The following is a 14,799-nucleotide window of genomic DNA, read 5'->3' as shown; positions in this document are numbered from 1 at the left end:
ATAGAATTGACATATAACCTTATATTAGTTTCACAGTTTGCAAGGCAGAAATAGAGACACAGATGTAGAGAACAAACGTATGGACACCAAGGGGGGGAAGCAGGGTAGGGGGTGGTGGTGGGATGAATTGGGAGATTGGGATTGCCGTATATACACTAATATGTATAAAGTAGATAACTAATAAGAACCTGCTGTATAAAAAATAATTTAATTTAATTTAAAAAAACAGAAAAAAATTATTAGTTTCAGGTGTACAATGATTCAATGTTTATATATATTGCAAAATGATCATCACAACAAATGTAGTTAACAACGATCACTACACAGAGTTACAAGTTATTTTCTTCTTGTGATGAGAACTTTTAAGCTCTATTCTCTTAGCAACTTTCAAATATGCAATACAGTCTTATTAACTATATTATTACTATAACTGTGTAATGCCATGCTGTACATTACATCCCAGGACTTATTTATTTTATAACTGGAAGCTTTACCTTTTGATCCCCTTCACCCATTTCATCCCTTCCACTCCCCGCCATGGGCTTGTTAATTCAGTGGCGGGGGGCTGGGGGGATGCCCTCAAAGTAGGGAAGAAGCTGCGGACGACCAGAAGCGTGGTTGCTTCCTGAGTGTGTGTGTTCTTAATGTCTCTGTGGTTCTTGTCAACAGTATTAATGTCATATTTTTAGCTCCTCTGTTTATGATTTTGGCAGAAAGAATACGGCAGATTATGTGAGAAGAATTTCTAAATTCCATCAGAGCCCTGGCTGCGAAAGATAAAGCCAAGTATAAAAAAGGATAAAGTGCTTTTATTTGCTTCATCGTTATGAATTCATTGGGCCTCATAGGCCCAAAATGTTGGCACATTTTCCATAAACATTAAGCAAGCTACTAATTATTGACATTAGACACAGCAGTGCTCTGGCTTCACGAAGGCAGTGAATCAGGCCACTCTTTGTATTTTACAACTATGGCTTAAAATGTTTTAGCATCATATTTATACCCCAACTCCTGAAGGCATTAAGACAACTGCTCGAAGACTAGCATTGTAAATCGTGTCCATATCCAATGGGTAAAGTCAGAGAACTATAGGGACTTTGTACAGAATTTATGTCTACTTTCCTCCGCTTCTGAAACTCCTTTTTTATTTTGAAGGGGAAATTAGGGGAGAGAGAGAAAAGCTTGAGGGAAAAATGATTCTTGTGAAACAGGACTACCACTAATTATATTTTCAGGATATCATCAAATGCAGCTTGACAAAAAAATTGAAATGTTTGATAGCTGCAAGAAAAAAAAATCTATTATCTGTATTATTGCCAACGTAGCTGTACTCCCTTTAAAAGCTATTATGTAAATGTTTTTCGTGTAAGCATCACTGAGCAGAGAGGCATGGGAAGGCCCAGGAGTGAAATCACCAGTGGACTTGGAGGCATTTAGGGAAGCATGAAGGCAGCTTTTGAGGATTAAAGCCAGGATTAGACACTATAGAGGACATTATTGGGTCACTTCACAAAAATGGAATACGAATGTTAGTTTACATAAAAGTATTATATCAGTGTTAAATTTACTGACATTGATAACAGTACAGCTTTCTGATAACATCTTTATTATAGCAGCCCGGGTAAGTGAAAAAAGAATATCTGTCACCCCAGAAGCTGGGTACTCCTTAGGGTATGGTGTTTTGAAAGAAGGTAGCAAGGCTTGTAAAACAAATAAACAAAAACCTAGTTTTTAACTGACTAATGAGTGTGATATAATATAGGATATTGTCTATCATTATTTATTCTAAAAAGTTAAACCATGAAATCATTAAACACAATGAACAAAAGGTTGCATTTTCATCTTTATAAATTTTAGTAGTTTAGCCTTAATCACGTGATAGCTGTGAGTGGTCAATTACATCCATATCAAATTGCAGCCTCTGAGGATTTAAAGAGCTCAGTTTACATTCTTTTGAAAATGAGCTTTGTGTGGTTTTTAAAAACCTTTAACCTCTGAAGATACTAAGATCTCCCTATGTCTTTCCTGGTCTTTCATTTCTTTGCATTTATTCGTTAGAAGGTAGAAATGTACAGTTAACTTGGTGCTGACCTCTTGTATTCTCATTCATCAGACATGCATTTTCCTCGATTATCAGTTTCTTTCCAAACAACTTAATCAGAATTTCAAAACCCCTCTCATTTTAAATTTCAAATTCTAATTACTTAATTGATCTATTAAATTTTTCAAATTTGTTTTCCCTTCTTTGTCCATACTCTGGGGGCAGACGCTTTTCTTCTGTCCCCTGTATAGGGAGCATAGGGGGTAGAGCGTAGACCAAACCCCCTCTTCTCCACTGTCCCCTCCCTGCCCTGCAGCAGGGGGGATGCCAGGTCTGACTCTCATTGCCTTCATCTTTCTCATCTCAGAGACCCACAGCCTGCATGCACGTGTGCCAGTTTGAAGGACCTGGGGCTCTGCACCCCAACTGACCTTTACAGGATCCGTGAAACACAGATGCCACTTTAATGCCGAGACCCTGTGAACCACAGTAAAGTTGGACTCTGTCGGTAGCAAGGGATGTGTTTCTTCAGGAAACAGCTGGAACTGGGACAGCGTCAGTAACTGCAGCAGCTCTGGCCTCTCTGCCATGAGCCACCCGGCATCTCCCGTGACCCCATTTCCCTCCCAGCCAGCTTCCTCTGCGTATTTTTAGGCTTTCTTTCCCTGATAACTTGGTCTTACATGGGGCCTTGGCTTGCCATGATCTCTTCTACTTTAACTTCATATCAAACGTTTCAGGTTTTTCCAAGCTGCATTTGATGATGTCCTGATAATATAATTAGTGATAACCTTGTTTTACAAGCAATCAACTTCTATTCCTTCCATGCTTTTCTTTGAAAATTTACATGAGACTGGGTGAGGCAGAGTATAAGAACAGGAGTGTGTCTGGTGGACCTCGCTCAGCTCCTGCAACCAGCCACGTCATAGTTGCTGACCTGCTTAGGGAGGCCTGCCCAGGCTGGGTGGGTGGGTCACTTGCTCTCTAGGGAAGCCCCTTCCCCAGAGCTGTTCTCTTCAGAAGAGACGTGGATGGAAACGTTGCAGAGACTTGGATAGGACAGCCCAGCACAAACCATCTTGCCTCTCCCTGCTCAGAGTTAACCGTTTACTGACTGAATTTACCCACACGAACTACTGTCTTGACTCCATCTATAAAGGGCCTAAGTAATAATGGAAGGTGAACTTGAAACCAAGTAAGAGATCTCTTTCTGGGAGGCTGGTGGGTTTTGTTTGGTTTCCTTCAGGTGTTGCTGGCTCCTGCTGTCAGTGACTTTGAGGTTGGCATCAGCTCCTCGAGCTTCCCCTGGGATCTTTACCCTGGAGAGATGCCTGTCCTAGGCATTCTTTCATGAGTTATAAAAACTTATTATTGAGTGTCTCCTCTGGATCAGGCATTCTGATTGGCCTTGGGAACATAAAACAGTAAACTAAACAGACGCAACTCCTACCTCGTGGAGATTAAGTCTAATGGGAGAAGTAGGCATTAAATAAGTCACTGTAGCATTACAGTTGATGGGTGTTGTGTGAAGGGTGTTTGAGCAACCACATTTAAGCTGAGACCTGAAGGCTGTTAGACATAGTCACTCAAAGGAGGGGAGGAAGAATTTCGGGCAGAGGGAACACAGACCGATCACAATCCGTGGTCATGTCTAGAACATTGCCTTGTTCCTGAGAATGTTGAGTGTGGCCGTGCCTGGGCTTTTTTTTTTAATAAATTCATTTATTTATTTATTTATTTTTGGCTGTGTTGGGTCTTCGTTTCTGTGCGAGGGCTTTCTCTAGTTGCGGCAAGCGGGGGCCACTCTTCATCGCGGTGCGCGGGCCTCTCACTATCGTGGCCTCTCTTGTTGCGGAGCACAGGCTCCAGACGCGCAGGCTCAGTAGTTGTGGCTCACGGGCTTAGTTGCTCCGCAGCATGTGGGATCTTCCCAGACCAGGGCTCGAACCCGTGTCCCCTGCATTGGCAGGCAGATTCTTAACTACTGCGCCACCAGGGAAGCCCTTTTTTTTAAAAATGTACATTCATTTGCTTTATTTTTTAGATTCCACATGTAAGTGATAACATAGAGTATTTGTCTTTCTGTCTGTGGGCATTCTTAAATGACCCACTCCCACGAGGTCATGAGCACCTGTAGAGCAGGGACTTCCAGTACAGGCCTCATGGTAGGCACTTAATAAATATGTATTTAGTAAATAAGAGGGGTTGGTCATAGACAGTCTTTGAGCCACTTTCTGTTAGGCTTTTTTTTTGTATTAAAATATGACATATTGCTCATGAAAAGGTCTGAAGTAACTTGATTTTTCAAAGGCTGCTTCCCCAGCGAGGCTGGCTGGTGGCCACCCTTGGAGAAGGCTGTTTGTCAGGTCAGCACGTCCTCGCCCTGCCTTTCCTGCTGTTTTCCACGCTGTGTTCCTTACCCTGTTGGCTTAGCCTGGAGTTAGAGAAGCTGGCCAATGGGACACGGAAGCCATGTCCAGGAGTGTGTTTTCTGGGCTTCTACAGAGATGAAGCCTCCTCACAGCTGTTGAGCAAAGCAAAGCATCTGCTCTCTAGACAACTTGGGAAGTTCTGCATGGGTGAGGTTTCCAGGTCACTGAAGGTTTGAATACTCAAACTTTTTAAGTCATTCCCAATTTAAGCATTCTCAGTTTTACATATATTAGGCATTTCCCTGTATTTTTAGAAGAATTCTTTTTTTCTTTATAACAGGCATGTATTTTAAACGGTATGTTACTGTCAGTGCTTCTTTTTTTTTTTTAATTTTTTAAATTTATTTATTTATTTATGGCTGTGTTGGGTCTTCGTTTCTGTGCGAGGGCTTTCTCTAGTTGCGGCGAGTGGGGGCCACCCTTCATCGCGGTGCGCGGACCTCTCACTATCGCGGCCTCTCTTGTTGCGGAGCACAGGCTCCAGACGCGCAGGCCCAGTAGTTGTGGCACATGGGCCTAGTTGCTCCACGGCATGTGGGATCTTCCCAGACCAGGGCTCGAACCCATGTCCCCTGCATTGGCAGGCAGACTCTCAACCACTGCGCCACCAGGGAAGCCCCTGTCAGTGCTTCTTGAGAGTGTGTATAACTTTGCATCTCTCATGACTCTGAAGACATACAGGTAGGAATTTTATAGTCTTCCTGCTTGCTCCTTTGTAATTAGGAGATTGGTTGAAACTTATAACTGCTGTCAGGGTGCTTGCCTTTTTCTAATCTCTTAGTACCAGTAAACTGTAAAATTGGAAACCATATAACCAGGTTTTATTTACTTGTTCGTGTATTTAAACATTTGTTCCTTCACCAAATATATGTTCCGCCAAGTATTGTGCTAAGCACCGAGGTTGCAAAGCTGATTATGATGAGTTCCTTGCCCTCCGAGAACCAGAGGAGCAGAGTGGAGGGGACTGTGGTGGAGAATTGGGCCAGTGGGAGCACCTACACCAGACTGAGCTGTTCTGAGTAAGAGGGAATGGCTGGGCCCCAGTAATGACCCTGAATTTCTAAACCCATGGAGTGTATAAACTTCACTGCATATATCTTGTGCCATCTGTTTTGGCTGCAGAGGCCATTTCCTGTGTCTGTCAAGTTCTAGATAGTGAGAGCCTGTCATGAGCTGAGCTTCAGGTAGATGAGGTCTTACCTGACATCAATGGTCCTATTTTTTTTTTTTTGGCCAATTTCTATCATTATTAGTGATGCTACTGAATAACTTGGTTAAGGTCCCAATCCTCAGGCTTCCCCGCTGTAAAGGCATATCTTTCACCCTTCATAAGCAACTTATAGGGTAACACCTTGACACGTGTAAACATCCCGTCCTCCAAAAACTTCTCAATGTTTTAGAGTCAATTGATGAAACTTTCCTGAATCAGTTATGTGTATTGCAAAACTGTGATTTTTCTAGCATTTCTTTAGCATTTACTGGCTGTCAGTGTTCTGTGGAGATCTGTAGATCCTCTCTCTCCCCTACCCTCATTATGGACTAGATTTTTTTTTTTAACATCTTTATTGGAGTATAATTGCTTTATAATGATGTGTTAGTTTCTGCTTTATAACAAAGTGAATCAGTTATACATATACATATGTTCCCATATCTCTTCCCTCTTGCGTCTCCCTTCCTCCCACCCTCCCTATCCCACCCCTCTAAGTGGTCACAAAGCACCAAGCTGATCTCCCTGTGCTATGCGGCTGCTTCCCACTAGCTATCTATTTTACGTTTGGTAGTGTATATATGATGGACTAGATTTTTATTTATTCAGTGCATTGTAATACATTACAGCCGTCACTCTTTTTGGTATGCAAATGGTCCAAATCTGGCCAGCTGGGAGCCCCATCGGGCTGGCCCCTGTATCCTTGACATTCATTAATCCTTGAGCACATGCTTGCTTTTTGACATGAGATGTCCCAGGCCCACCTTGTCCTTTCCCCGCCCCACCCCTGGAATCAGCCATATCTCAAGAAGCCCTTTTATTGCAGAATAACATTTAGAAGCCAGGACTTGGGCACCAGGAGTGCCTGTTGCTACAGAGATATCATGGCTCCTAGACTCTTTTAACGGCTAAAACTAGGAAATACATTAAAAGAGGAAAAAATAGACATGTGCATTGATATTTCTCCTAAAGTGTTACTCTCTTATAAGGTCTGTGTTAGAAATTCAATTATGGTGATGCTCTGAGCTTATCAAAGAACCTTTCCTCTTTAAAAAAAAAAAAAAAACTTAAAATCCCTTTGTATCTGTTGTTCTCATCTCTCCGGAGGGAGAAGGGACAACTGCATTAATCTCATGTCACTTGAGGAAAACAACCAGTGCTCAGAAAGGTTAATTAAGTTGCCCAGGATGATTCTGTCGTTTTATCGAGTACACTCTTTCTAAGCGTTATCTGTGCTACTTCTGTGCTGGCAAGATTGCTGGCAGTGTCTCTTCTGTGTTTTAGTAAATTCCTTTTATATCACACTTTTGCTACATACCTAAAAAGCATTTCTGATGTTGCCAATATTCATAATTTATTCTGGTTCCTTTCAGGTGCGGCTAAATCAAGTCCAGCATCTAAACCAGGATCCACACCTTCTCGTCCCTCATCAGCCAAAAGGGCTTCATCCAGCAGCTCAGCATCCAAATCTGATAAAGATTTAGAAACACAGGTCATACAGCTTAATGAACAGGTAACTTGGCATCCCCAGCTCTGTCTCAGGGAGCAGTGACAGGTGTCAGGAGACGAGATGAGCAAACCCCTATGGGCCTGGGATAGGGGGCGGGAAGCGGCAGAAATCAGTGGCTTCAAGCAAGTAAGAATGAAAGGAACTATTGGGGCAGATAATCAGTGGCTCATTGTGAATAAAAGATGTTAAGTCACAAATCTCAAAGCTATACATTGAGAAAGAGGGACAGATGACCCGGCTTTAGGTAAATGCAGGCCAGCCTCCCCCTCCCCTACACCTCAGCGCCTGTTAGGAGCTCCAGGCTAGACCATGGCCACTTCTAGCCAGTCTAGATTGTGTTAAAGGCATCAGGGGTTAGTCTCCCTCCTTCCTTCCTTTCTTTCAGCAACTATCTGTTAAGCCTGTTCGATGTGACAGACACTATACCTGATGCTGATAATATAATGGCAGCAAGATAGAGAGCTTCCCTTCCCTCATAGAACTTACAGATAGCAGCCATACACCATTGGCCATTACACAAGCAAAAGCCAAACGCCGAACACTTCCCGCAAGAGTGAAAGTACACAGGAGCACTGAACCCAGGAATAGGGGATCAGAAAGCCCACAGTTAAATAGAACTTTCCTTTTTATCTAATATCCCTAGGATTGCAGTAAATCTAGATCTACTGCCTTCGAAATTTTCAATATAAAAGCTTAGGTACGCTTTCTAACTAACAATAGCTAATTTTGCCCAAGAGTCTACAACGTTTAAAAGTAATAAAACAATTGGTAGCATAGGGCCCAGCGCAGAAACCACCCACCCTCGCCCTGAGTTAGGAGGAGAGTCTTTTATCCTGGCCACTCCCACCCCTGGGAGAAGAGCCTTTATCCCAGGTGCCCAGGCTGCTCCCAGCCACTCACTGGGCATGGGCAGATCCCGGTGATTAATCTGATTCTTGATGAGCCAGCAAGAGTCTGGAAACAGTTTGTGAGATAGTTGTATATTTGCAAACAAGAATCTAGTTAAAAAGCAAGCAGTTGCTTAACTAGGGTGTTTCTTTACAATTCTGAACACTTTAATGAAAAAGGTAAAACCTTAAGTCATCTGGTGCGTAGGACTTTGATTTAGACACTGTGGAATGTTCTAATTACCTGCTGATTCTCAGTTTGAACCCTTATACATTTTCCAGCAATGAGTTCTTCTAGAATAAAAGGCAGTTAGGACAGCCCTAATTAGCCTTGGGCCACATGCCTGAGGCTCTAAGCAAAGTAGACCTGAAGAGAGTCGGGTGTGGGTCTGTAATACTTTAGATTTATAACCCTTTTCTCCTTAGGAACTCAAATTCTTTTGATATCTTTTGATATCTTTATTATCTCATGTTTCTTCATCTACCCCTACCACACCCAGTTTCCCAAATCGCCAACCCAAAGTAGAAACACACTGGAACCTCGAGATCCTGCCTGCCCGTCTCTCGCTACGGCCTTCACCAACCAGCCCCACTTCCTCTCCTTGGGGCTGGCTCTGGGCTCCCAGTAGCTCTCCAATCACACACACAGAGCCCCAAGGGCCCCAGCCCTCTACGATGCTTCAGCTAAACTGTTGTCCCATCCAAAATGCCACTCTAGAGAAGACACAGAGAAGCACATTCCAGTGGCCTTCCTCCTCCTGGTTGTAATTCCTTCATTACTTCCGAAGGCCTCACTCCCGGGCTGTCCCCCCATGCATTCACATGGAGGAGGAGTGTCCCCGTACCTCCCTCTGTACCCCAGAGGGAAGGTCAGACACATCCTACATCGTGAGCCTTCACTCACCAGCTGTTTACTGAGCGCCTCCTTCAGCTGTATTTCCAAGGCTATGTTAGCGCTCCCTCCATTTTCCATCCCCGAAGCCGGTGGGGAGCCACACAGGCATCACTGTGTTGGAACTGAGGACACGAAGACGAGGAAGGGCCAAGTAAAAATGCCCGGACCGAAGAGTGAATTACAGTGGTGATAGACAAAGTGACCAGTGCCGTAAACTTCAGGAATTCTCATTCACTTGGCCTCATGCCTTGATTTGGGCAGTCTCCCATGACATGCTATGAAAGCACCACTGTGCTAGAGAATTTCAGTGACAGAAATGAACCAAAAGACACAGGGGAGGAAAAGACATGACTAAAATAATCAGGGGCTGTTTCTGGAGAGTAGGTGAGCAAACAGGCAGTGGGATGGGGTCCCTGCTTGTGCTCGGGGACCACGGGGGCTGAAGAGTGGGGACTGGTTAGCCCGCACAGACACTGTCTGTGGCTCGGACTGGAAGGCTGGGCGGATCTACAGTGTGGGGACACCTGAGCGGTGGAGAATTGGGAGAAGAGAACTTCCCCTTGACTTTTCTCAGGGGTCCATCCCCAGCCTCCCCTCCATTCTTTAGGCTCCTGCTCTGACACGTGAGGGAGCAAGGAGGCCTCGGAGTGGGACTGTGAAAATGGCCTCCCATTTGCCAACTGATCTTTCATCAAGTAATTTAGCTCCTGTTGGTTTTTACCAGGGAAAGTTTAGAGCTGTGCACCTGTTAACCTCATGCATCTGGAATAGCAGCACAGGCCAACCTGGGCTGGGTGTTTCTACAAAGCCTCAGCTCTTGGTTCACTGTACAGACCACAGCACTTGAGAGGCTGACAAGCCTGGTTTCCGTAGGTCAGAGGCATCCAGAGACCCTTCTTGCCCGATACAGGGAAGGGGAGCTGGCAGACAGAAGAAACCTAAACTACCACAGATTCGCTGGTGGCACCAGTGCAGGCTTGAGATGGATCTGTGGTCGAGTCTGGGTGGGGTGGGGGGAGGTTCTAGAATAAACAGAGTTTTCTTTCTTCTGGAATTCAGGCAACTGGGTTGCCTTCAGTTTTTACAAATGTCCAAGCCATAGAATTATCAGAAATAAGAGTTGAAAGTTAGTGACTGAGGGAATTCCCTGGCAGTCCAGTGGTTAAAGATTCCGTGCTTCCACTGCAGGGGGGCACAGGTTCAATCCCTCGTCAGGGAACTAAGATCCTGCAAGCCGCAAGGCGTGGCCAAAAAAAAAAAAAAGTTAGCGACTGATCCTCCTTTGCTTTGTAACCATTTGCCTGAGGGCATCAGTGAGGTTAACTCTGAGGAAGAACCATATCCTTGAGTCTTACTGGATGGATACAGGTTTGCCAGGTGCACAAGGAGATGGACACTGCATGTGCTGAGTATCTGTTTGAATGAATCAGTAACTCCAGACAGATAAATAGCATGTACAAAGGCCCGGAGTTACTAGAAACAGAGAGGTTTTCCACTCCAAATGTAATCTTTGGAAATCTGTGAAGGGGGATTTTTCATATACTGGAAGAGAGATTTCACCTGAGGAGAACCATGAGAGACCTAATTCACCTCCTGAAGATATTCTCTGCATAAATATAAATGCTCAAAGCGTTCAGAAAACTTGAGGGATTCTCCGAGAGCAGGAAGGGGGTGATGGCTTGGGCCTGTGTGGAGCTGCTCAGCCTCCAGCCTGGAATTTGAGACCAGATCTGCCTACACTGCCTGTGGTGTTTCTTCAGCCCAGGTGATGGCTCTGCCAGCCTCAACCCTTGCCCTCTTCCCTTCACCAGCGCCATCTCCGTAACCACCGTGAGAAGCTGCAAGGCCCTTGAACCCGCATCAAGGGAGAAAAAAGGGAATGAGGGCTGTTCTGCTGAGGGACTGGAGCTTCCACATCTTCCCGCCTTTCATGTGATGAACTCGAAGCCAGAACTAGAGGAATTAAGACAGATCCGCTCAGCCTGCTTTTAGTCTCGCCCAGTTTTCCTTGTGCAGCCACGCCCCAGTCCCTCAGTAGGAGCATTGGTCTAGTTTGGCTCAGGAACATGTAGGAAGGGCTCCAAAGTCGAGGGTGGCTCTCAAGTGACGTGAAGAAAGGAGGTTCCGCAAAGCACATCTGAAGGGACCACAGTGCCAGCCCCTCCCTCCCCTCCCCTCCCTCCCCTCCCTCCTCCTGCTCTCGCCTCTCCCCTCCCTGTAGAGGATGAACGAGTTGGGGGAAAGATGTGCCCCAGCCCAGGTCAGTTACCAGGAGAGGAAGGCTGACTCGGAGCCCAGGTGGAACTGTCTCGGGCAGAAGGATCCCTGGGCCTCTGGGTATAAACGGTTGGTTGACAGGAGTGACAAGTGTGCTGTTGAAGCTGGGCATTCGGGCCCAGGCTCAAGCTCCGGCAGCAGCCCCTTGTCTCTCCCCGGACCTGCACGTCGGTTATTTTTGCACATCTGTCTTTTCACGTTTCGCATCTTTATACGCAGGCACAGGTGGTCATTTATTTCTTATGCTGTATTTTGAGGGTTCTCTTTTCCACCTTCCCTCCCTCACAGGTACATTCGTTAAAACTTGCCCTTGAAGGCGTGGAAAAGGAAAGGGATTTCTACTTCGGAAAGTTGAGAGAGATTGAGCTCCTCTGCCAGGAACACGGGCAAGAAAATGATGACCTCGTGCAGCGACTCATGGAAGTCCTCTACGCTTCGGAAGAACACGTGAGTGTGAGCAGAGCCCTGACGCTTGTGTTCCAGGGTGCAGTGATGCCGTGCCTTCAGATACTGCCCTGGGACCTTAGTGAGACTTGCAGCTCAGCCAGCGCATATGATGTTCCCAGAGGAATAAACACGACCCTCATGGTCCACTGACCCATGCTTAAGGGACCTGCATTCATCAATCTGGGAAGAGACGCGCGGATGGGTTGCCAGTTGTTGGGGGGAGGGGACAGGGGGACTTCGATTGAGAAAAATAGGCTTACACAGCCAAATCTCAAGTGGTTTTCAGCTCTCTGAGCAAATGAGCAGTAAGAATGTGTGCAAGATTCTTCTTTCTTCGTGACAGATCAGAATGCGGTTAAAGGAAAAATTAATCTAGATGCTTTTCCCATCCCCAGAAGTCCCACAACTGTTTTTTCCTTCATAGCTAGCTGGTCGTCTTGGTTACACTTTGCCAGTACAGAGCAGCATTGTGTGACAGCCCTTTGTGGAAAAATACTTCTGGAAGGCCTCCTCTGTGGAGGCCCTGCCCACCAGGGTTGCTCCCCACGAGTGGAAGTGCCGAGGGGGGACCCAGGATGTGGCTCCATCCGCGCATGGAAAGCAGATGTGAGAAGCAGCGGAGGAACATGAGTCTCAGGAAGCGAGGAGGGGAAGGGGCAGGATAAACGGCAGAGCCCAAGGCAGGTCACCCCAAGTCCGCCCAGACAGGCAGGGAGAGGCCCTGGCAGCTGCGGTGGGAGCCCCGTGGAGCTTTACTTTCATGAGGGCGGCGCGGTGAAAGGCAGGAGAGCGCGGGCCGGGGTTGCGGGCATCCTTCTGCCAGGTTGGGGCTGAGGAAGTGTTTGGGTATGTGTGATTAGGAGGCCTGCAGGTGCCCTGGGGGCTCTGTGGTCGAGTCGTGTGTGTGTTGGTATTTCCACAGAACATAGGAAGCCACCAGCAAGTTTATCTTATTTCAGCCAAATACCAGGCAGATGTTTACTCCATGTAAGATTAAAATCCTAGCTCTGAAATTTTCCTAAACTGTAAGAAACTGTCTGGAGTTTGGGGACTCTCCACCACTTTTTTTGTTTCCCCCAGATATGTATATATTCTTAAACCTCTTGGTTAGCTCAGACTATAGATCTTGAAGCCCTGGGAATCCGCCTGCTCAGGTCCCAGAGATAGCGACGGCTTTACAAAATATCATTCTCAATATTTTCAGATCTGACGGAAGAAACCAAAGGTTGGTTCGTAGTGTGTGCATCTGCACCACCCAAAGTGGCATTTTCATGACGTTCTGTATGTAGCGAGTGCTTTGTCATCTGTCAAGCGCTAGACGAATTATGGGTATTCTCTTCACAAGCTTGTTTGAGGCTGAATTCGCTGAGGTCTGTGCAGCACCGTGAGCCCGAGTGAACCGTGCCGCTGCCCGTCCGGGACGCTGCCCACTCACGGGAGCAAGGCAGCTTGCGGGATGGAATCTTCCTGCTGATTCTTACCTTCTAGCCTTCTGATTCCAACCTCGAGCCAGATCTTGTGCCAAAGGAGGAGTCCTTGTGAGGGAGCGCCGTCAGGTGAACTCCAAATTAAGGGTTGGCAGGGCCACTGAATTCCTAGCTAATGGCAGGTAGGGCTGGCCTTAGGCAAGAGCTCTTGCCTCCTGAGAGTTCAGGGGGTGTCTTCCTGGATGACTACACTCAGCTTCTGTTAGACCATTTATATCTCCACCACCCCCAGCGCACACACCAGCACCAGCTTACCGCGGCCTGGATTCAGAGAGCCATTCTTGCAGTGTATGGGCAGTTAACGCACACACCCCTCAAAGAGGTAATACTTCAAAGCATCATCAGTCATTAAGACTAATGGGTTTAGCAGGTCCTTTCCTCAGACTCTTGGGATGGGAGATGAGGGGGAAGGCCAAGGGCTTTACATGTATCAGCTCCTTTAATTCTCTGGAGAATCCTATTAGGTAGATATGGGTGTTAGCCCATTTATAGATGAGAGAAACTAAGGCAGCTGAGAGGTTAAATAATGTTCCCGAGTGAATAAGCAGCATAATTTGCATTTGAACTCGAGTCCTGAGTTCGTGCCCTCCCTTCTCCAAGCCTGAGCCACCTTTTAAATGGGGAACATGATAGTAGTAATAGCTAACCTTGAGCATTTAGCGTGTGCTAGATATTACGTTTATGTTCTATATATATATTTCTCACCACATCCTTATGTGGTGTACTATTACTTATCTCTGCTTTACAGATAAAATTACTTGCTCAATGACCCATCTTTAATAAGCTCCATCACTACCCAGGTTTCTCTAAATCAGAGCCCAGAATCTTAAGGACTATGTTCCCTGCTTCTCAGTATATTGGGTGCCATGGGGAAGGGGAAAAGTAAAGGTGGTACCTCTTGGGGGAAACTGCAGGACAGACTTTGTCTAATTGACAGTATTGAGTTGCATGTGTTCTGTATGTGAAGAAGGGAGTAGTCAAATTCCTACCTGGATTTTCTCCAAATAATTCCCTTCATCTTGTTTTGTTGTTTTGACACCTTCAAAAGTATTGTCTTGGCATCTTTCTCTGGGCAGTCTGTTTAATTCAGCATCCGCCAAGAACCTCCATTTTCTTCTGGCGGGTAGCGTCACTAAACCCACCTTTGTTGTTCTGACTGGCACTGTGCTGATGTCATCAAATAGAGAGAAACGCGGTAGGGAGAAGAGAGGGACAGTGGCATCACTGTTGAGTGTAAGCTGAGGAGTATCCAAAGTCCAGGAAGAGATTTAGAGGCAGTAACCAGGCTACTAGAAGCTGGAAGAGAAAATAAACTTAACACAAACTTACACGTATGGGTTACCAGTGCAGAATCTTCAAACGCAGTTGCTGCCTTAATTCTTCTCATTCCAGGACAACTTCTAATGCAACTCTGTGTCTGGACAGCTCCAAAAGAAACACATCACGCTATGCTCAGTTTTCTATAGAGAATAAGCTGGAATATGCCAAGTGTCCTTGTTTAGAATGTGACAAGACCCATTTTTTTAAACTTCAGTTTCTATAGAGAGAGAAGGCGAAGACTGTCTGCCACGTGCCTGGACGGTATTTTCCATGCTGCACACGCGCACACATGACAC

At 45.8% G+C, this 14,799-nt stretch overlaps 1 protein-coding gene across 3 annotated transcripts in view; it reads left to right on the top strand.

The window, feature by feature from the left end:
• The window catches only part of MAPRE2 (microtubule associated protein RP/EB family member 2), a 161,715-nt gene that overhangs the window by 140,570 nt on the left and 6,346 nt on the right, over positions 1-14,799 (top strand). For all 3 annotated transcript variants that reach the window (XM_082416217.1, XM_082416219.1, XM_082416218.1), the window contains 2 exons: positions 7,054-7,193; positions 11,538-11,696. In XM_082416217.1, the coding sequence (XP_082272343.1) occupies positions 7,054-7,193; positions 11,538-11,696 (299 nt within the window). The remainder of the gene's footprint in view (positions 1-7,053; positions 7,194-11,537; positions 11,697-14,799) is intronic.

Source organism: Balaenoptera physalus (genome assembly GCF_965194825.1).
Source record: "Balaenoptera physalus genome assembly, chromosome: 12".
Lineage (NCBI taxonomy): Eukaryota > Metazoa > Chordata > Mammalia > Artiodactyla > Balaenopteridae > Balaenoptera > Balaenoptera physalus.
The sequence above is the reverse complement of the archived record's forward strand: the minus strand, read 5'-3'. Positions and strand labels throughout refer to the sequence as shown.